At 44.5% G+C, this 20,635-nt stretch overlaps 2 protein-coding genes and 3 non-coding genes across 5 annotated transcripts; 3 read left to right on the top strand and 2 right to left on the bottom strand.

Moving 5' to 3' along the window:
• Positions 1-2,970: 2,970 nt before the first annotated feature.
• TRNAE-CUC (transfer RNA glutamic acid (anticodon CUC)) lies at positions 2,971-3,043 on the top strand. Its single transcript has one exon. It is a non-coding gene; the product is annotated as a tRNA-Glu (tRNA).
• A 698-nt stretch (positions 3,044-3,741) lies between these two features.
• On the bottom strand, positions 3,742-6,102 carry LOC123117459 (uncharacterized). The gene is made up of 2 exons (XM_044538208.1): positions 6,021-6,102; positions 3,742-5,172 (listed from the first exon to the last, which is right to left on the bottom strand). The coding sequence occupies exon 2, from the start codon at positions 5,161-5,163 to the stop codon at positions 3,835-3,837; it is 1,329 nt and encodes a 442-aa protein (XP_044394143.1). The 5' UTR covers positions 5,164-5,172; positions 6,021-6,102; the 3' UTR covers positions 3,742-3,834.
• A 2,414-nt stretch (positions 6,103-8,516) lies between these two features.
• On the top strand, positions 8,517-8,589 carry TRNAE-CUC (transfer RNA glutamic acid (anticodon CUC)). Its single transcript has one exon. It is a non-coding gene; the product is annotated as a tRNA-Glu (tRNA).
• A 278-nt stretch (positions 8,590-8,867) lies between these two features.
• On the bottom strand, positions 8,868-11,457 carry LOC123117458 (uncharacterized). Its single transcript, XM_044538206.1, has 2 exons — positions 11,316-11,457; positions 8,868-10,463 (listed from the first exon to the last, which is right to left on the bottom strand). The coding sequence occupies exon 2, from the start codon at positions 10,450-10,452 to the stop codon at positions 9,100-9,102; it is 1,353 nt and encodes a 450-aa protein (XP_044394141.1). The 5' UTR covers positions 10,453-10,463; positions 11,316-11,457; the 3' UTR covers positions 8,868-9,099.
• Positions 11,458-17,391: 5,934 nt separating this feature from the next.
• Positions 17,392-17,464, top strand: TRNAE-CUC (transfer RNA glutamic acid (anticodon CUC)). The gene has a single exon. It is a non-coding gene; the product is annotated as a tRNA-Glu (tRNA).
• The last annotated feature ends 3,171 nt before the right edge of the window (positions 17,465-20,635 follow it).

The following is a 20,635-nucleotide window of genomic DNA, read 5'->3' as shown; positions in this document are numbered from 1 at the left end:
TTTTAGATCGGAGGGAATAGTAATAAAGAAAGAATATAGTATTTCAGAAGATAGAGAAAATATGCCCATACGTACACAACCTATGAAATAAAAAAAATTGTCATACATATGAAATAAAATGTTCATCGCGTACTTGAAAAGTGTTTATTTATTCAAAAATATATTCATGTGTCAAAGAAGTGCATGTGTTTTTAAAAGAGGTCTGTAGAATAAAATAAGTCATCAGTACATGTGCGAGTATATGTTCATATATTGTGAAACAAAAAATTTAAATCATAAAAGGGGAAAACATATATCGATAAATAGGTGAAAAAATAATTTCACATGAAAATGAAAACAAAATAAAAGCAAACATGCAAACAAAAAGAACGGAAAAAAAGTTGAAGCCCAAAATGGGGCTCGATTGAAGAGCATGCCCCAAAAGTTTCGTCGGCATTTTGACGTGTTGAGCGTCAAATAAAAATCATCCTCATCCCGAGAATCCTACTTGCGGCTCATAGCATAAAATGTGGGAGCTATAATAACATCCCCACAACTGGCCAGGGCCAATAAGATCAGGACTATTTATGATTTATTTTTTTTAAAAGATCATTTATGATTTATTTTTTCTTTCTCTTTTTGTTTTTCTATTTACTTCAATGTTTATTTTTTTTGTGGGGAAGGGGGGTGCCAGGCGCATATATTCTAACATACTGCATGAAAAACTATTCTCAAATGAATGAATTTTATTAAATAAATGTGTGAGTGTTTTTCACATGCATGGTAAAAAAATATGAAATTGATATTTTAAAAATATATAAAAATTAATTTCAATGTAGGTGAATATTTTTTTCATATAAAAATTCTCTCCATTGTGAAACTATTTCTTTTCACAATATGTCTAAAACTTATTAATAAGAAAACTTTCTGGTCGAGGAGGAGATGGCCGATGTGCGGCACAGAGAGGGTGATGGGCGCGGAGGCGTTGGTGAAGGCAGTGAAGTTGAGGTAAAAGACGAGTGCAACATGTACAAGCATTGGGTGGGTGTCGTCGGTATAGGAGTGTGGGTCCACCAACAACATATCTTGCCTACGGTGGAGAGGAATGGGGAGGGTTTGGCATTTCCTAGTGAGTTGCGGTTGGGATTTGGTCGAGCCGACACAACAAAAGCTTTGGTGCTTTTGCTGCGAACTTGGAAGGCTTTTTGCCTTGCTTCTGATCACAAACGCCTTAGTCGATCACACCCAAGAGATGTGGCACAACTTGCATAGGAGACTTCTCAAAATTAGGAATGGTGTGGTTAATGACATCACGGTGTAGCATGCAGGTAGTAAGAAATTGTAAGTTGCTTAATGAAGAGTGCATCTTGAGCATTAGTATTCTTAAAACAAAGTATGACAAATCCTTCAAAAAAGAGTATGGCAAACAAGAGCATGGTCACTACTTGCTTAAGATGGATATTAGGGAGTAATAGCATTTTCTAGGTTTTGGAACAATTAAGCAACCGGCAATGGCTCCAAGTCACAAACTTATGTTTTAGGGAAAGACCAACATGGCTAGCTTTATTGACTTAAAACAATGCTTACATCATTCGTGAGAGTACTAAGCAAAAAAGTCTGGGGATCATTGTCGCAAGTACAAGTTATGGAAACTAAATCTAGCTAGCCCATGAGCCTCTTTGTTCAAATCTCTCCCACAATGCAGAAATATGACCTTTCCAATTGTTGTTAGATCAAAGCACCCCGCATAAATTGTCGTAGATGGATTCCACCATTGAGTTTGCCCCTGAGCAATTATTGATAACTTCGATTGAGTCTGATTCTGCTTCTTTTAACCGAACCCGAGGGAATAAGTTAAGTCGGGCCCATCTCCCATTGTCAGATTGTCGACTGTCATTGGATCCAAAACTACGGGATAGTTAGCTGCCAAGAATTGACCGCTCGAATTCCTCAAAACAACAGTTGTAGCACTTGCTACCTCATCAGCAAGATAAGAACGTGAACATTAAGTTTCACATACCTATGCATTGGTTTGTTCCATTTCGAGATCTCACCTGTTCCTGTCATAGGTCGTAGCACTTGGGTAGAATTGACCAAGTGGCAAACCTGGTGAGCCTCAAACGACGATAAAAGGAAAAGGCAACAAGTGTCGAGGGTTTTTGTTTGTGACCCTTTTCCTCATGCAATATGAATGGTATTTCTTTTTTTTTTAAACGGATGAATGGTATTTCTTGTGTGCATTGCCTCAATCATATGTGACATAATTTCACATTCAAAAAATTACACCTCAAAATTATATTATCTCAAGGGACCTGTATATAACTCAGCCAATGGGCTAATCAAATGCATGTCAGGTCCAAATCTCTCTTTTCTCGCATACTCCTCTTCACAACACCGATGTTTCTTGTTGAATAGAGTGCTTCATATTTTGTTTAAGAAAGAGTCAAACCCATTTATGTACCTTTCCTCACACTCACTCACGGTGATTGTAGCCACTTGCTTTTGTCTGTTTATCTCTCCTCCCTTCATGCATGAAGTTTTCACTGCGTGGGTAGGAGTCCCTCACACACACTCACACCGTAAGACGTCGTTTATTCTTCCTTCATAAGGGCGTGATGAGAGAAGTTGTCATGGGGAAGCGATGAATGTGCCCTAACAGATCAATTTTTTATCTACGGGTCTTCCCTTGAGAAACCTCAGCTAGAAATTTGATCCTGAGGGACATATCTACACTGACAAGTGATTAAGGTAACTTGGGACGAAGCCTTAAGTTTCTCTGAACTCAGTAGATATGGAAAGGGCGTAGCCACAATTTTTTCGCTTAGTCATAAAGTAGTACTCCCTCCGTCCGAAAATACTTGTCATTGAAATGGATGTATCTAGATGTATTTTAGTTTTAGATACATCCATTTTCATCCATTTTGATGACAAGTATTTCAGGACGGAGGGAGTACCTAATATAAATCCAAAAATCAGCTGAAGCATCGCAAATCCGTCGTAGTCTAGGTGGTTAGGATACTCGGCTCTCACCCGAGAGACCCGGGTTCAAGTCCCGGCGACGGAACTCATCTTTTTTTTTCGTTTGTTTCATTTAAAAAATGATTCATTCACATTCTAAACAGTTCTTCCCAGAAAGTATGACTTTGTGTGAAGTTCTCTGCCTGATTTTCCTTATAAACAGTTTCAGTTTTGTGTTAAATACATTTCTGACTACTTGCAAGCATGATGAAGAATTCTCTCTTTTATTTAGGGAATGATGAAGACTTCTATCTAATGTCCCAAGAGATTAAATATTATGTGTTCTTTAGTGCATCTTTGGGACAGTCCAGACACATAAGGGAACATTCAGCCGACTTGAAACAAGCTGACCAACTGTACATGTTTCTTTCACTAACCCAACAGAACCCTGAACCTTTGACTAACCCAACTGTACGATAGCATGCTGTGATTCTCAATGTTTTTTTGGCATTGTACAGGCAAAATAATTACAATGGACTGGTGTCTTGAGCCAAAGCTCCGCTGGTCCGAGAGATGTGTGGAAAAGATCAGACAACAAATGGTACCAAGGCGTCAGTTGCACATCCCTTTAGCAGAATGGTAAACCAGCTCAGATGCAAAGAACATAGGTTAAACAGGGCTTACTTGCCTAATAATAATATTAAACAGCTTATGAAGTCTTGGGTTTCATTAGGACACAAGAGCGAAAAGTTTCACAATGCATGCCATTAGACTGAAGTAACACACACTCATGGCCATCTAGGATAATCATACAAAAGGAAGCATGTTCAACGATATTAGAACTCATGGTTGCCGACCCACCCAAAAACCAGATTGACGCTCTTTAATTTGTAGCCATTAAGATGCTCCGTTCGTCGCCAAATTCATTCCCATTAATGTCCTCCATCTGTCTTGAGCCTTTTTCCTTTCTACGTCCTGCGACAACGAGCCATCGACGACGAGGTTTGTGATTGCGAGGCACGACAGCCAGTCAATTTCATATGGGCAGAGAAAGTAATCCTTGGTCACACTGTCAATCTCCCTCATCGACCCATCACTGAGGCTGAACAGAAAGAGGCCTTCTCCAATAACCCTGAGCACCACCACCCCACTCTTGCCTCCAAACATCTCCAACCTGACCTTTGCCCGGCTACCCAGCGTAGCCACCCGCTGAGGCAAGGAACTTCTCATGTCAATCTTTTCAGAAAGCACCCAGCTGCTGCTGCTGTCACTGCCAAGCGCACCGGTGTGTTTCCAGAGTGACATCTCAAGGCCTTGCATGAAGAGCAGCAGAATCCCCCCATCTGCTGAGTTCGCCAGCACTGGTATCTTGATGCGCTTTGCTTCGGGTGGGAGCTCCAGGTATGACAGCCCCATATTTTCAATATGCAATGTGGCAACATGGGTGAGCGACATTTGTTCCGAAGTACCACAGAGCCAATGGATGACACCACCAGAAGCAGCGGCTGAGCATGACACCAAGTAAAGGTCAGGCATTAGCTCAGGTTCTCCTTCGGCCCTTGTCCATGTTCCGGTCTTCGAGCTGTAGCACACACAGACGAAACTCTTTGCCTTTTTTAGCCAAAAAATGGCAGTCAGTTGAAAGGACTGGGACACGCGTCCATAACTGTCGACATCATTGGTGACAAACAAGACATAATGGTTAGGAGGTACATATCTGTGGTGAGGAATCTCAAAGGTTTCACCAGTGAGAGGATTGCAGACACATAGCACATCCTTCATGTCCTGACCATTGTCGACTTTTAATTGGCGGCAAAGAACCAGGAAATTGTCCTGGGATGCAAATGGCTTATAGAAGTTGAGGCTTGCTCCAAGACCTGGAATGAAGGTCTCGAGGGATAGTGGCTCGATAGCATTGCGAGCAGATTTGCTGCCAACAAATCGTGACAATTCAGAAATCGGCACGAAGCTTGGTGCCAAACAGCGGGTTTTGTCGATATGATGCTTCTTGTCCTGGAGGAAGAAGCCGAGAAGGAGGGATGGGGTGAAGGCGTGGTCGCGGTGCTGCCTCCTAAGGCGGTCAAGGAAGGTCGGGTCCTTGATGAGATCGCGCCAGAACTTGCAGGATGAAGCGAGGCGGGCAAGGGAGGCTGGATCAGAGATGTGTGCCGGTATCTTGTACATGATGTCCGTTGGAAGATGCGGTGCTGCATAGTCGTCCTCCATTTGTCTTCCCTGCAAAGAAAAGCAAGGCACCATGTGTGTTTATCTCATGACTTAAACAATTGCCCCAAGGAAAATTATGTCATAACTTTTGTAGGATGAACTTGACAAGAGTATCTGACAGAAATATTGAGGCAATACATTCAGAGCAAACCCCACGGAAAGACTGTAAGTCCAATTTTCACCATTATCCAGCACAATAGTAAGGCAGACTTGAAACATTCGGCGAACTATGGTTATTTTGGTAGATGTGACGGCGAGTGATTCATGAAGCTACAGGGTAAAAACACATCCCACATTGTTCAGCGGCATATATTAGGGATCATTTTTTACCAAAAATATCAAACTAACTGAGCTGGCATTACATTACATAGCACTCCCTCTGTTTTCCCTCTGTTTACAGAGGGAGTAACATTATTTTTGTTACTAGAAAAGAGTTCGTAACCAACTTGAAACCAACATAGTCCTGAAGCCAAATTTGAATGAAATATTAATCGAGCACACTGAACAAAAGAGTTCGTAAGCCTACGCGGCCAGTAATAGTGGCGCCGCACACACTGTTCATCGCCGCCAGGGTTAGGTCTCCACTCTCCAGGAAATATCCCCAACTGTTTGAGACTCCATTAGTCTACTACGATCAAAATAAACACACTACGAAACAACCCCCGCAACCACGGGATCTCAGATAAGAAGCTAGATATTGATTCCGCTGGGCCGGGAACAGATAGCTTATGGCGGGGGCGGAGGAGCAGACAGAGAACTAGGACGAACTAAGACTCAGAGCAGCCATCAACCATGCCGTACAATCGATCAGCCCCTCGAGATAATAGTCTAGCTTCGAAGTGGAGTAAGAGAGATACCTGGCCGCTGTCGCCGCCGCCGCCGCGTTTGCGCCGGTGTGCGTCAGTGTCCGGGGAGAGGACGAGAGAAAGGGGGCGGGCGATCAACAGGGGAGCCTCAACGTGACGCTGTTAAAACAAAAGGCCCGACGTGTTCGGGTCGGTTAACAGCAGCCCCGTGTTGTGTGGGCTGAGCGAAAAGCCCAGATGAGCTTTGGTTTCAACAAAAGGCCCAAGTCAAACAACCCATATATTGTGCCACATATTCCTTTTCTTTAGGGGAATTATCTTCCCATTTTCGAGACCTGCTGTTCGAGCAATGACTGAAGAACCTTTGGATGGACTGGCCATGACACGCACCATTTACTTCCTCTATTTTATAAAAATATTTAGAAAGAAGCATTATTTTGTAGGGTAGAAAGAAAATTTATTAAAGGAAATAGGTTTGCGGAAAATAAATTAAAGTTCATGTACATACACATATAGTCCATACATGTGAAATAAAATTGTCAAGAAATATTTATATATACAAAAAATATATTAATGTGTTACAACGTTCATGCATGTATGATTATTATTTTTTGCGGCGTGTATCATACATTTAAGAGAAAAAAAAGTTTAAAAGGGAAAAACATAACCATAAATCAAGAAAAGGCTGAAAAGGGAAATAGGTTAATTGAAGAACATGGAAGGAAAAGAAGAAACAAACAAATAAAATGGATGGAACCTAAAATGGGATGTCCATGATGGGAGCACCCCATGCGTCGACATTTTTGATGAGTCGAGCATTAGATAGGGATCATCCGAATTTCCCCAGAAGTCTTATTTGCCGCTCACAGTGACAAGTAAGGGGGGCTATGCCTTTGTCGACATTTTGACAAGTTGAGCATTAGATAGGAATCACCCAATTTTCCCCGGGTATCCTATTTGCCCCTCATGTGACAACGGGGAGCTATGCCTATGTCCCAACTCCCAAGGGCCTATTTGGAGAATTTCATAGGAAACACATAGGGACAAGGATCCCAGAGGAAAAATTCCTATAGATGTGTTCGGTTTGTAGGAAATGTGTATAGGAATTTCGTAGGAATACTATTCATTTCCTATGTTTCTGGAGGAAATTACACATCCACTCAAAGCTCATTTTGCGTGTAGGAATGAGGCGAGTCAATTCCTTAGGATGGCAAGTGACATCCTATAAAATTCCTATACTACTCCTAATTCCTATGTTATGAAATCCTCCAAACCGAATGAGAATTGTTTGGCCGAGCCAATAAGATCAGGACGATTTCTGATTCTTTCTATCATTTTTTGTGTGTTTTGCTTTTTATTTTTTGATTGTTTTGTTTTTATCCGGAAAAAGGCATAAACACTTTTTAAGACCATGGACATATATTCTAACACACATGAACAACTATTTTGAAATGCATGAACTTTTTAAAAAATATATAAATATTTTTTCCATACGTGGGTAAAAGTTTTAAAATATGAGATGCGTATTACTTTTACTACAAGAAAAATTATCTCTAGGTACAGAGACAGTTTTTGTTTTCATATACATTTTTTCTTTGTTGTTGAATTGTTTTTTTTACAATATTTAAGACTTATTAAGTAAGAAAATTAGGTGGCCAAGGAGGAGGTTGCCAATGTGCAACGCGGAGAGGGTGATGACCGTAGAGGCTTTGGCAGAGGCATCAAAGTCGAGGCATCAAAGTCGAGGTAGGAAGCGAGCGGCGTGGGCAGTCACCGAGTGGGCGCCAACAATATAGGAGTGTGGATCCACCGACACCATAGTTTGCATGCACTGGAGAGAAATGGGAAGGTTTTGGCCTTTCCAGTTGGGTCGGGGCTGGGTTTGGTTCTTTTGGTGCAAAACCCGAAGGTTCTTGCCTTGCTTCTGATCAAAGCACCCTCGGTCGCTACCACGATCCCACCTGAGAGTTGCGGTGCAACTTGCAAAGGAGTCTTGTTAAATGAATGATATAAATAGCGAATCAACCTGTGGTTGAGTTGGTTAGGTGGACAGTGGTATTCCCAACCCACCAGGGTTCAAATCCTGGTGCTCGCATTATTCCTGGATTTATTTCAGGATTTCCGGCGATGCGCTTTCAGTGGCTTCGTAAATCTCAAGATGATATGTCGGCTCAGTCTCTCGGAGGTGCTCATAGGGGTAGGGTGTGCGTGTGTGCGTTCATAGGGATGAGTGTATGCGCGTGTATATGAGCGCTTGTGTCTGTACTGATGCTCAAAAAAAATGAATGATATAAATAGTGGCATCACAGTGTAGCTTGTCGGTATAAGAATTTCTTCTTCTTTTTTCACGAGAAGGGTATAAGAAATTACAAGTTCATTCTTGACAACAAAACTTCTAATTTTCTTAACAAACCTCAAGTCTCAAAAGCTGAGAACCGATCGCCCATTTTTTTTCTTGTGGGCATTTTTTTCCTGTGCTCGGCTGTGTCTTCGTCCGTCAGAACTAAATTTAATTAATTATCGGCGTTTACGTTAAACAACCACAGATCCGTCATAGTCTAGGTGGTTAGGATGCTGGGCTCTCACCCGAGAGACCCGGGTTCAAGTCCCGGCGACGGAATTCCATTTTTTAATTCTTCTAATAATAATTTAACTTTTGCTGATGTCCCATGTATTGCGTTCTTATTACCTTTTGTGAACAAAGGCGTTTCACAGAGAAAAAACAATAGGCTGAAGAAGCTTGTAACGATACCGTGTTGAAATCATTAATATTTGTTCTGGCATGGTACAGGTAAATGAATTGCAATTGGCTATTCTAGATGGAAAATTGGATCTGACAACCATGCTACCATCCCTTGGGAAAAATGGCCAACCAGCTCAGATGCAAAGACAAACACATGGGTCAAACACAACATATATTCGATATAAGAAAATAAACACAGCTTAGGAAAGATAACCTTGGATTTCAACAGGACACGGCTTCTCTAAGAAAACCTATGGGGGACTGAAGTAACAACTGATAGTCACCGCTCATTATTATGATGATCATAGAAAAGAAAACACGTCCAACAATAGTAGAATTCATGGTTGTTGTGCCACAAACAAACCGGACCGACGCTGTTCCTAGCCATTAAGATGCTCCGTTCGTCCCCAAATTCATTCCCATTAATGTCCTCCATCTGTCTTGAGCCTTTTTACGTTCTACATCCAGCAACAACGAGCCATTGACGACGAGGTTTGTGATTGCAAGGCAGGTCAGCCAATCAATTTCATATGGGCAGAGGAAGTGTTTCCTGGTCACACTTGCACTGTCAATCTTCCTCATCGACCTATCGCCGAAGCTGAACAGAAAGAGGCCTTCTCCAACAACCCTGAGCACCACCGCCCCACTCTTGCCTCGGAACATCTCCAACCTGACCTTTGCCCTGATCCCCAAGGCTGCCACCTGCTTAGGCAAGGAACTTGTCAAGTCAATCCTTTCAGAAAGCAACCAGCTGCTGCTGCCACTGCCAAGCACACTGATGTGTTTCCAGAGTGACATCTGAAGGCCTTGCACGAAGAGCAATAGAATCCCCCCATTTGCTGAATTCGCCAGCACTGGTATCTTGATGTGATTTGCTTCGGGTGGGAGCTCCAGGTATGACAGCCCCATATTTTCAATATGCAGTGTGGCAACGTGGGTGAGCGACATTTGTTCCAAAGAACCACAGAGCCAATGGATGACACTGCCAGAAGCAGCGGCTGAGGATGACACCAAGTAATGGCCAGGCATTAGCTCAGGAAATTCATAAGACATCGTCCATCTTCCAGTCTTCGAGCTGCAGCACACACTGATGAAACGCTTTGCTTTTTTCATCCAAAAAATGCCAGTCAGCTGGAAGGAGTGGGATATGCGTCCATCAATGTCGACCTCTTTGGTGACAAACAAGACATAATGGTCAGGAGGTACATATAAGTGGCTAGGAATCTCAAAGGTTTCACCAGTGAGAGGATTGCAGACACATAACTCATCATTCATGTGACCATTGGCGTCTTTCGACAGGCGACGGAGGACCAGGAAGTTGTCCTGTGATGCAACGGGCTTATAGAAGTTGAGGCTTGCACCAAGACCTGGGATGAAGGTCTCAAGGGATAGTGGCTTGATAGCATTGCAAGCAGATTTGCTGCCAACAAATCGTGACAATTCAGATATCCGCACGAAGCTTGGTGCCAAACAGCGTGTTTTGTCAATGTGATACTTCATGAGGTCTGGGGAAGTCCTCTCATTGTCCTGGTAGAAGAAGCCGAGAAGGAGAGATTGGGTGGAGCCATGGTCGCGGTGCCGCCTGCTAAGGCGATCAAGGAAGGTCGGGTCCTTGATGAGATTGCGCCAGAACTTGCAGGACGAAGCGAGGCGGGCAAGGGAGGCTGGATCAGAGATGTGCCCAGGGATCTTGTACATAATGTCCATAGGAAGATACGCTGCCGCATAGTCATCCTCCATTGGTCTTTTCCCTGCAAAGAGAAGCAAGGTACCATGTGTGTTTATCCCATGAATTAAACAATTGCCCCAAGGAAATTTTATCATAGACTTTCTTAGAATGACTTGGTAGAAGGACTTCATAGAAATATCGAACAATGCATTCAGAGCAACCCCCACGGAGAGACTGCAAGTTCCAATTTAAACCATCATCCAGCATAATAGTAAGGCAGACTTGAAGATATTCGAAAAAGCTATGATTATTTTGGTCACAAAGCCTAAGAGATGCGAATGTGAGGGCAATTCATGAAGCTACACGGGAAAAACACATCCCACATAGTTCAGCAGCATTAGGGATAATTCTGACCAAAAATTATCAAAATGATTGAGCTAGCATTACATTACACAGTAAGATATTTTTTTACCAGAAAATAGTTTGTAACCAACACAAACATGGCCTGAGTCAAAATTGAAATATTTAAAGATTATCATTATTCTGTCGGAACGACGAACATATGCCATGGTATGCCTAGAACACATACCGATGATTCATGAGCCTGCACGGTCAGTAATACAGAACATACTGTTCATCGCCGCTAGGGTTAGGTCTCCAGGAAATATCCCCAAATGTGTTGAGACTCCATTAGCCTACTATAGTCAAAACAAAACACTACCCAACAACCCCCCAGACACGGGATCACTGATTCACTGGGGAGAAACTACCAATCGATGTTGCTGGGTCGAGGGCTAACAGCTTATGGCGGGGGGAGCAGACAAATTAAGAGAACTAAGACCAACCATCATGATATACTAGTATATAATCCATCAGCCCCTCATGATAATAGTCTAGCTTCGAAGTGGAGAGACCTACCTAGTAGGAGAGATACCTGGTCCCCGCCGCCGCCGCCGCCGCCGCGTTCTCGCCGGTGTGCCGTCTGTGTGCCAGTCGACAGCCTGCTGCGCGAAAGTTTTGTGTGGGCTGAGCGAAAAAGCCCAGACGAGCCCTGGTTTCAGCGAAAGGCCCAACCCAAACAACCCATCGCATTTTTTGTCGAGGAAACGACTTAAGGGCCTTGTATGGCCTGGCCATGGCATGCCCCATCCTCGATTTTATTTTAAAAAATGAAAGTCCCCTAAATTTTTAAAAAAAAATGAAAGAAGCATTATTTTGTGAGGGTAAAAAGAAACATTTCGATTAACAGGTTTTAGAAAATGTATTTACAAGAATAAAATAAAGAATAGGTCCATGTATGTAAGCATATAAGTCATACATGTGAAATAATTAAATAATATTTATGTATACAAAAACTATATTCATGTGTTAAAAAATCCCTGTATTTTTAAAAAATTATTAATACACGTACGAATATATGTTCATACATTTATGGATAAAAGTTTCAAAGTGTAAAACAAAAACCACAAAAGTAGAGAGAGAAAAGGGTGAAAAAACAAAAATTTGAAAATTGACAAAAAATACAATGAATACAAGAACAAGCAAATAAAAATGGCCAAAACCCAATATGTGCGCACCCCACGCGTTTTGTTGACATTCTGACGGGTTCAACGTCAGATATAAATCATCCATTTTTCCCTATGAATGCTATTTGCCGTTGACAACGACAAATAATGAAAGCTATGCCTTTCCCCCAACTCCCAAATGGGTGGCCCGGCGACAAGGACCATTTTCTGATTCGTTTTCACATTTGGTTTCCCTGTGTTTTTCTCTCTCTCTCTTTGGTTTTGTTCTTTTGTGTTGTTTTATTTTGTTTATACGGAAAATACGTAAACACTTATATTTATTTTTGGCGAAAATTCCTAAGGTCATATATTAAGTTTCACATGTCTTTTCATACACATCCTTACAGAAAAAAAAAGCATCAAAATTCTTAGGAGTGTCGAATTCTTCATCCTCATGCATCTATTGGTGGCACGTCGTTAGCAAATATCATTACTGCCTCTGTACCTCCTTCGGCGGGGTAAGCTTGTCTAAACTCAAGAGGTTGTAAAAGCAGTGTCCGGAGAGTCATCAATGTAGATTAGAAGACACTGACGGTCATGGTCTCTCTAGCAATCACCATCCCGGAGAAGAGAACAACAAAGAGAGCCTGCAAATCCTTCAAAGAAACATATATGCTAACACACATGAACAACTATTTTCAAATGCATGGACTTAATAAAAATAGGAATAATTTTCTGCACGTGGTTAAAATAGATAAATATAACTCCGCCTATGTTGTCTCAACATAGCCGGTCCCAAGCCCGGGTAAAGGAGGAGGGTTGTGATAGGCTTGGCGAGCCAACGTAAAAACTCAGCCACTCTTATGGAGATGAAACCCAAAAGATTTTCGTTGGGGCGTAACCCTCTCAGCGACGCGCCACATCGGAACCCGGGTGTGGTGGAAAATAGGCAAGGGCCGGGCCGTCACCCCCCAAGTGGCGCGCCGTATCTTGATCCGGATACGGTGGCAAGTGAGCGAGGATCGGGTCGTCGCATCCTTAGTGGCGCGCTACATCGGCGCCCGGATGTAGTGGAAAATGAGTAAGGGTCTTCGCATTTGACTCGACGAGTGCGAAGGGTAAGGAAGCTAGGCGAGCCTAGGAGGATTCGCTTAGGTAGCTGGAACGTAGGGTCTCTGACAGGGAAGCTTCGGGAGCTAGTTGATGCAGCAGTGAGGAGAGGTGTTGATATCCTTTGCGTCCAAGAAACCAAATGGAGAGGACAGAAGGCGAAGGAGGTGGAGGATACCGGCTTCAAGCTGTGGTACACGGGGACGGCTGCAAACAGAAATGGCGTAGGCATCTTGATCAACAAGAGCCTCAAGTATGGAGTGGTAGACGTCAGGAGACGTGGGGACCGGATTATCCTGGTCAAGCTGGTAGCTGAGGACTTGGTTCTCAATGTTATCAGCGCATATGCCCCGCAAGTAGGCCACAATGAGAACTCCAAGAGGGAGTTCTGGGAAGGCTTGGAAGACATGGTTAGGAGTGTACCGATTGGTGAGAAGCTCTTCATAGGAGGAGACCTCAATGGCCACGTGGGTACATCTAACACAGGTTTTGAAGGGGCGCATGGGGGCTTTGGCTATGGCATCAGGAATCAAGAAGGAGAAGATGTCTTAAGCTTTGCTCTAGCCTACAACATGATTGTAGCTAACACCCTCTTTAGAAAGAGAGAATCACATCTGGTGACTTTTATTAGTGGCCAACACTCTAGCCAGATTGATTTCATCCTCTCGAGAAGAGAAGATAGGCGTGCGTGCCTAGACTGTAAGGTGATACCTGGGGAGAGTGTTGTACCCCAGCATAAGCTGGTGGTTGCTGACTTCCGCTTTCGGATTCGTGTCCAGCGGGATAAGCGTGCCAAGGTCGCTAGAACAAAGTGGTGGAAGCTCAAGGGGGAGGTAGCTCAGGTGTTCAAGGAGAGGGTATTTAAGGAGGGCCCTTGGGAGGAAGGAGGGGATGCGGACAATGTGTGGATGAAGATGGCGACTTGCATTCGTAAGGTGGCCTCGGGGGAGTTTGGAGTGTCCAGGGGAAGGAGAAGCGAAGATAACGATACCTGGTGGTGGAATGATGATGTCCAGAAGGCGCTTAAAGAGAAGAAAGATTGCTTCAGACGCCTATACCTGGATAGGAGTGCAGACAACATAGAGAAGTACAAGATGGTGAAGAAGGCCGCAAAGCGAGCTGTTGGTGAAGCAAGGGGTCGGGCATATGAGGACCTCTACCAACGGTTAGGCACGAAGGAAGGTGAAAGGGACATCTATAAGATGGCTAAGATCCGGGAGAGGAAGACGAGGGATATTGGCCAAGTCAAATGCATCAAGGACGGAGCAGGCCAACTCTTGGTGAAGGACGAAGAGATTAAGCATAGATGGCGGGAGTACTTCGACAAGCTGTTCAATGGGGAGAATGAGAGTTCTACCATTGAACTGAATGACTCCTTTGATGAGACCAGCATGCGTTTTGTGCGGCGCATCCAGGAGTCTAAGGTGAAGGAGGCTTTAAAAAGGATGAAAGGAGGCAAGGCGATGGGCCCTGATTGTATCCCCATTGAGGTGTGGAAAGGTCTCGGGGACGTAGCGATAGTATGGCTAACCAAGCTTTTCAACCTCATTTTTCGGGCAAACAAGATGCCAGAAGAATGGAGACGGAGTATATTAGTACCAATCTTCAAGAACAAGGGGGATGTTCAGAGTTGTACTAATTACCGTGGAATTAAGCTGATGAGCCATACAATGAAGCTATGGGAGAGAGTCATTGAGCACCGCTTAAGAAGAATGACAAGCGTGACCAAAAATCAGTTTGGTTTCATGCCTGGGAGGTCGACCATGGAAGCCATTTTCTTGGTACGACAACTTATGAAGAGATATAGGGAGCATAAGAAGGACTTGCATATGGTGTTCATTGACTTGGAGAAGGCCTATGATAAGATACCGCGGAATGTCATGTGGTGGGCCTTAGAGAAACACAAAGTCCCAGCAAAGTACATTACCCTCATCAAGGACATGTACAATAATGTTGTGACAAGTGTTCGAACAAGTGATGTCGACACCGATGACTTCCCGATTAAGATAGGACTGCATCAGGGGTCAGCTTTGAGCCCTTATCTTTTTGCATTGGTGATGGATGAGGTCACAAGGGGTATACAAGGAGATATCCCATGGTGTATGCTCTTTGCGGATGATGTGGTGCTAGTTGACGATAGTCGGATGGGGGTAAATAGGAAGTTAGAGTTATGGAGACAAACCTTGGAATCGAAAGGGTTTAGGCTTAGTAGAACTAAAACTGAGTACATGATGTGCGGTTTCAGTACTACTAGCTGTGAGGAGGAGGAGGTTAGCCTTGATGGCCAGGTGGTACCTCGGAAGGACACCTTTCGGTATTTGGGGTCAATGTTGCAGGAGGATGGGGGTATTGATGAAGATGTGAACCATCGAATCAAAGCCGGATGGATGAAGTGGCGCCAAGCTTCTGGCATTCTCTGTGACAAGAGAGTGCCACAAAAGCTAAAAGGCAAGTTCTACAGGACGGCGGTTCGACCCGCAATGTTGTATGGCGCGGAGTGTTGGCCGACTAAAAGGTGACATGTTCAACAGTTAGGTGTGGCGGAGATGCGTATGTTGAGATGGATGTGTGGCCACACGAGGAAGGATCGAGTCCGGAATGATGATATACGAGATAGAGTTGGGGTAGCACCAATTGAGGAGAAGCTTGTCCAACATCGTTTGAGATGGTTTGGGCATATTCAGCGCAGGCCTCCAGAAGCTCCAGTGCATAGCGGACGGCTAAAGCGTGCGGAGAATGTCAAGAGAGGGCGGGGTCGACCGATTTTGACATGGGAGGAGTCCGTTAAGAGAGACTTGAAGGATTGGAGTATCGACAAAGAGCTAGCTATGGACAGGGGTGCGTGGAAGCTTGCTATCCATGTGCCAGAGCCATGAGTTGGTTGCGAGATCTTATGGGTTTCACCTCTAGCCTACCCCAACTTGTTTGGGACTAAAGACTTTGTTGTTGTTGTTGTTGTTGGTTAAAATAGATAAATATGATATGATTATTACTTTTAATATATGGTATTTCTAGGTACATAGCATTCTTATTTTTCATATAAAACAGTTTCCATTGTTAAACGGTTTTTGACAATACATTTAAAACTTATTAAATAAGAAAATTAGGTGGCCAAGGAGGAGGCTTCCCATTCTTTCTTCTTTCCACTAATCTAATGGTTTCATTCTCCCATTGATGTGCGGCGTGGAGAGGATGGTGAGCGTAGAGGCTTTGGCAAAAACGTGGCGAAGTCAAGGTAGACGGCGAGTGTTATGGGTCGTTGCCAGGTGGGTGATTGGTCCACATCTTTGACGTCCGGAGACTACGAGGTTGTTTGGCTTATGACTAAGTTGCCTTAGATCAACTTCAACAGTTCCTCTAAGAAACTCCCGGTAAAAGTGCTTTTACATGACGTTTCTCAAAATTTATGTTTGTTTTTCATCAAAGAAAACTAGAAAATGACATAAGGCCCGCTAGCCAGTGACACGTGTAGCAGCCTCCAGTGAGGGCGGCGCGAGGCAGTGCGGTGGCCGCCGACAAGAGGTTGTGTGATTACGCGGGGCGGCGCGGCGCGGTGGGGGCCTGGCATGATGGTCGGCGACAGCATGGGTGGTGGTGGCGCAGCAAGAAGTTTCAGACGGTTAACTTGCCGCCAAAAATTTACGGGAAGCAGAACTTCTCCTAAAACCAAAAGGAACTTGGGGCAACTTCATAGGATTCTGTAAATTTATTCCATGTTTACGGGATTTATTGGAGATGTTTTTTGGCTCAAACTTGTTGTTGTAAATGGTAATTATTTTATGGATACGGGTTCCTCTGGAGTTACTCTTTGGTTGTTTAGACCAACTTACGGGATGTTTGATTCAAGCTTCGCCATCCATAGGCAAGATTTTTTTTTTTTGCCAAGGCCCACCTTGTAGATTCCATTTTATTGAATCGACCTTAGACAAATTTGACAAAAAAATATGTGACAAAATATGACATGGCAAGGCCCTAGAACCACATGCTCCACATCTCGAAATTTCCCCCGTCCAACGCGGTGCGGTGTCCATGTTGTCGAGGCTACTTGTTGTGCTCTCAGCGGTTGCCTCTGACGAAAGACATTGGTGAGGCTGTGCTTGCTTGGATTGCTTAATTCTTTTATTTTAATATACTAAACCTCAACTCTCAAAAGCTAAGGACCGATCTCCCATTGGTGCGTGTTGAGCGACATCAAGACTAAGGTGTCCAGCTTTACATCTTGTTTCTTTGATCATGTTATTAATCTGTCTTCTTTTTTCTACATCACGTTAATCGGTCAGTTAAAATAACGGGAAATGGCACATGTTCTTGCTAGCTCCAGTGGAGCATTGACTCTGCTTTAGTCCGTCAGAACTATATTGGATTAGACGAACTGTTTACAATTGAACACATAGCTCCGTCGTAGTCTAGGTGGTTAGGATACTCGGCTCTCACCCGAGAGACCCGGGTTCAAGTCCCGGCGACGGAATTTTTTTACTTATTCTACTTCTTTAATTTAATTTAGTGATGTCCTATGTTTTGTGTTCATTTTCAGTAAACAAAATAGGCAAGAAGTCTTTGTGTAACAGATATGCTTACTGGACTATCTTTACAGCCACCAAGATCTTTTCAACTCAACAAACCCGCAAAGAAACTGAAACAAGCAGGCTTGTTGTACAGTCTTCTAACTAACGAAGAAAACAAGGGAACAATGGGTTGAAGAAGCTTTAGAAAACCGATCGTGGAGGCGATCGCATCTGAGGCCAACTCCACCGGCCACCGCCGGTCCCTGCCTCTTCCGTTTGGCCATTCCGGCCACGCGAGGAGGTGGGGACCACGGCGCTTCGACGCCGGTCTGTAGTTAGGGTTTGTCTAGTGTCTCCTTAGGGCGCCGTTGTGGTGGCGGGAGCGACACCCAGGCAAATAAATCTGCCTCAACTCCACTCCCACACCAGCGGCGACCTTCACGGCGGCGTCTCGAAGTTGATGGCAACGTATGTTGTTCGGTCCTGTAGATCGGTAGCTTGGTCTTCTCGTCGTTCTTCAGATCTGGCGATGAATAAAAATATTTCAGTTTCTTCTTCGATGTGGTGTTCTACACTGTGGTCGGTGAGGGATCTGGACGGAAGTGTGTCCAAGCGGGGATGGTGTGGCGGCGGCATCTTCCCCGTGGTGGACTTGTGTTCTGGGGCTTCGTCGTTGCGACGAAGTTTTCTCCAACGTCGGAGTGGAGCCCGGGAGGTCGTCCAGGAGTACGCGCAGACTGCTGTTTGCGCATGTCATAGCTGGAAGATGGTGTATTCTGTGCTGGTTTTGTGGTTGGAGGCTGACAGTTCTGCTTTCTTCCTCCGACGTTGTAGTCGTGCGGGGATGTCAGCTCTGGAGCTTGATGGCGTGTCCGAGGACATGTTGCTCCGGTCTGATTCGTTCAACGACAATGGTTTTACTTCTGGCAAACGACTTTGGAGGTCCGTAAAGCTGTTGATCAGCTATGGAAGCGCGTCGAGCTCGGGTGTAAAGGTGATCTGTCTTCCGTCCCTTTGGTGGTTGCTTCGGTGGTGTCAAAGGAGGGAGATAGGCGCTGGTTTTTTGCATAGGTTTATCCTATCTTTTCAAGTCTATAAGGTCGGTGTGTACGTGCCTTGTAACTTCATTTCATCTTATAAATGAGACACGTATTACCATGCAAAAAAAAACTTGCTATTATACCATGTTGTATTCCTGAATATTTATTTTGGCATAGTACAGGTCAATGAACTACAATGTCCTGTTGTAGATGGAAACTGTGGGGAAAATCAGACAACCATGCTACTATGGCGTTGCTTGCACACGCCTTCAGCAAAATGGTGAACCACCTCACATGCAAAGACAAAAACACAGATAAAACACAGTTTAGTTGATAAAAATAAATAAACACGGCTTAGGAAAGATAGGCTTGGACTCGACGCGTACGCGCGCTTTGCTGCACTGTCTTATATAAAAAATCATTTTGATCACATGGTTGCAGTTACTCTTATTCATATAGAAACACAAATCCACTTGACATAAATATTTAAGACTTGAAACTGTTGAGTAAATAGGCAATTTCTCGATTAAATTAATCCATGAGTAAATCACTAGCATGGCATTGACTAAGTTGATGACGTACTGACTCTGATCTAAACATGCACGTACTAAGCAAACAGTAGACAAATCTACACATACTGCTAGTACTGCTAATATGAAAATAATCAGGAGCGGGATAAACGAGTTATACCCTCCAGTAGGCCACGCAGAGGCCGCGGCTTTGGTGGCAGCAGCGGCGTCCTCGGCGACCTTCTTGTCGGCTTCAGCTTTCTCGGCGGCGGCACGGTCGGCGTCGGTGGACATGGTGATGACGAAGGCGACGCGGACGTAGAGGAAGTAGACGATCGGAAGCGAGCAGTCGCGTAATCGCTGCCCAAAAACCTATTCGCCCCTCACCCCGTACAGGAACCAGAAGGGCGTGGTTTCGGAGACCTGCTCTCCCGTCGACCGTGTACGTGGCGGACGGGATGGAGTCATCGGCGGCAGCAGCAGCAAAGGAACGACGGTGGGCGTGCGCGTGAGCAGATGTGATCTGTTCGTGGCGGCTAGGGTTAGGAGACACCGCATACTTATAGGCGCAGCCGCGTGGAGAGACGTGGGCTCGACCCACGTCCGAGTCCGTGACAGCCCACGATCCGACGTCTCAGATCGTGGCCCAGCTATCAGAAAACTCTCCGTTAGTGACTGGCAAAAATAAGCGCGTAGGTGTGAGCTCGGCTCGGCTCAATCCCGCAACCCGCGGCGCGGCGCGGCGCGTCGTGACGAGGCGGGCGGCGGAGGAGGAGTGCGCGAGGGCCTCTTCTCTTCTCAAGCTCCAATAGCATGTAGAAGAGAAACCCTTATAAACCACTCCAACTCTCCTTCCACTTCCGGGGTGGGACTAAACTTCCCACCACACCTAGTGCCATATAACCCACATGGGCCCTTAGAGATTTTTCAGAAATTACAATATGGGCCTAGAGCCCATCTCAGATTTCAGCAATCCCCCACCAGATCTCGAGGGCCCATTGTGTCCTCTGTTCCAATTGCTGTTTCGATATACCAGTGTTTCAGTAAAGACCTGTTAAGGTTGAACTTCACCTAGAACAAGTGGCTACACTCCTTCACAACTGAACAATGGACTATGCCTTGAATTGTCAGTTTGGCGTAAAGAAGTTTCACTACATGTCTTACTAGTACTAGGCTGCCGAAGGCTGACCCCTCGGGTGGAGCATATAAGTCACACTCCTGGCCTATTCATGAGCTTACTAGAGATCAGCCCAATCTCATAGACTGTGACCAGCAGTCGGGCTCATATAGGTGTGTTCCTCCAAAGATCGCTCTGTAGGATAGCATCTTGCTTTTATAAGCTTTGGAACACATTGAGACCGTAGTCATCCTACCATACAGTATCGAGAGTATTGCATCTCCAACGGAGTGGGTTAGTATAGTTACTCTCCTCAGTTCACCACTGGCTTGTTTTCCCAGGTCCTAGTTCACGGGATCTCCGATCATATAGGTTGGGTTACCACCATGGCAACTCATGTGGGTCTCATACCCATCTCCCTCGATGCATTATCTATCACAACACGTGATAGCCCTTTTGTAAAGGGAT

The sequence above is a fragment of the Triticum aestivum genome, chromosome 5B (genome assembly GCF_018294505.1).
Source record: "Triticum aestivum cultivar Chinese Spring chromosome 5B, IWGSC CS RefSeq v2.1, whole genome shotgun sequence".
Taxonomy (NCBI): Eukaryota; Viridiplantae; Streptophyta; class Magnoliopsida; order Poales; family Poaceae; genus Triticum; species Triticum aestivum.
Note: the sequence above shows the minus strand (reverse complement) of the source record. Positions and strands in the feature narration are given on the sequence as shown.

What these genes read in the sequence shown, in the direction of transcription:
- LOC123117459 (XM_044538208.1), bottom strand. Translation starts at nt 5,163, where the DNA reads ATGGAGGACGACTATGCAGCACCGCATCTTCCAACGGACATCATGTAC.
- LOC123117458 (XM_044538206.1), bottom strand. Translation starts at nt 10,452, where the DNA reads ATGGAGGATGACTATGCGGCAGCGTATCTTCCTATGGACATTATGTAC.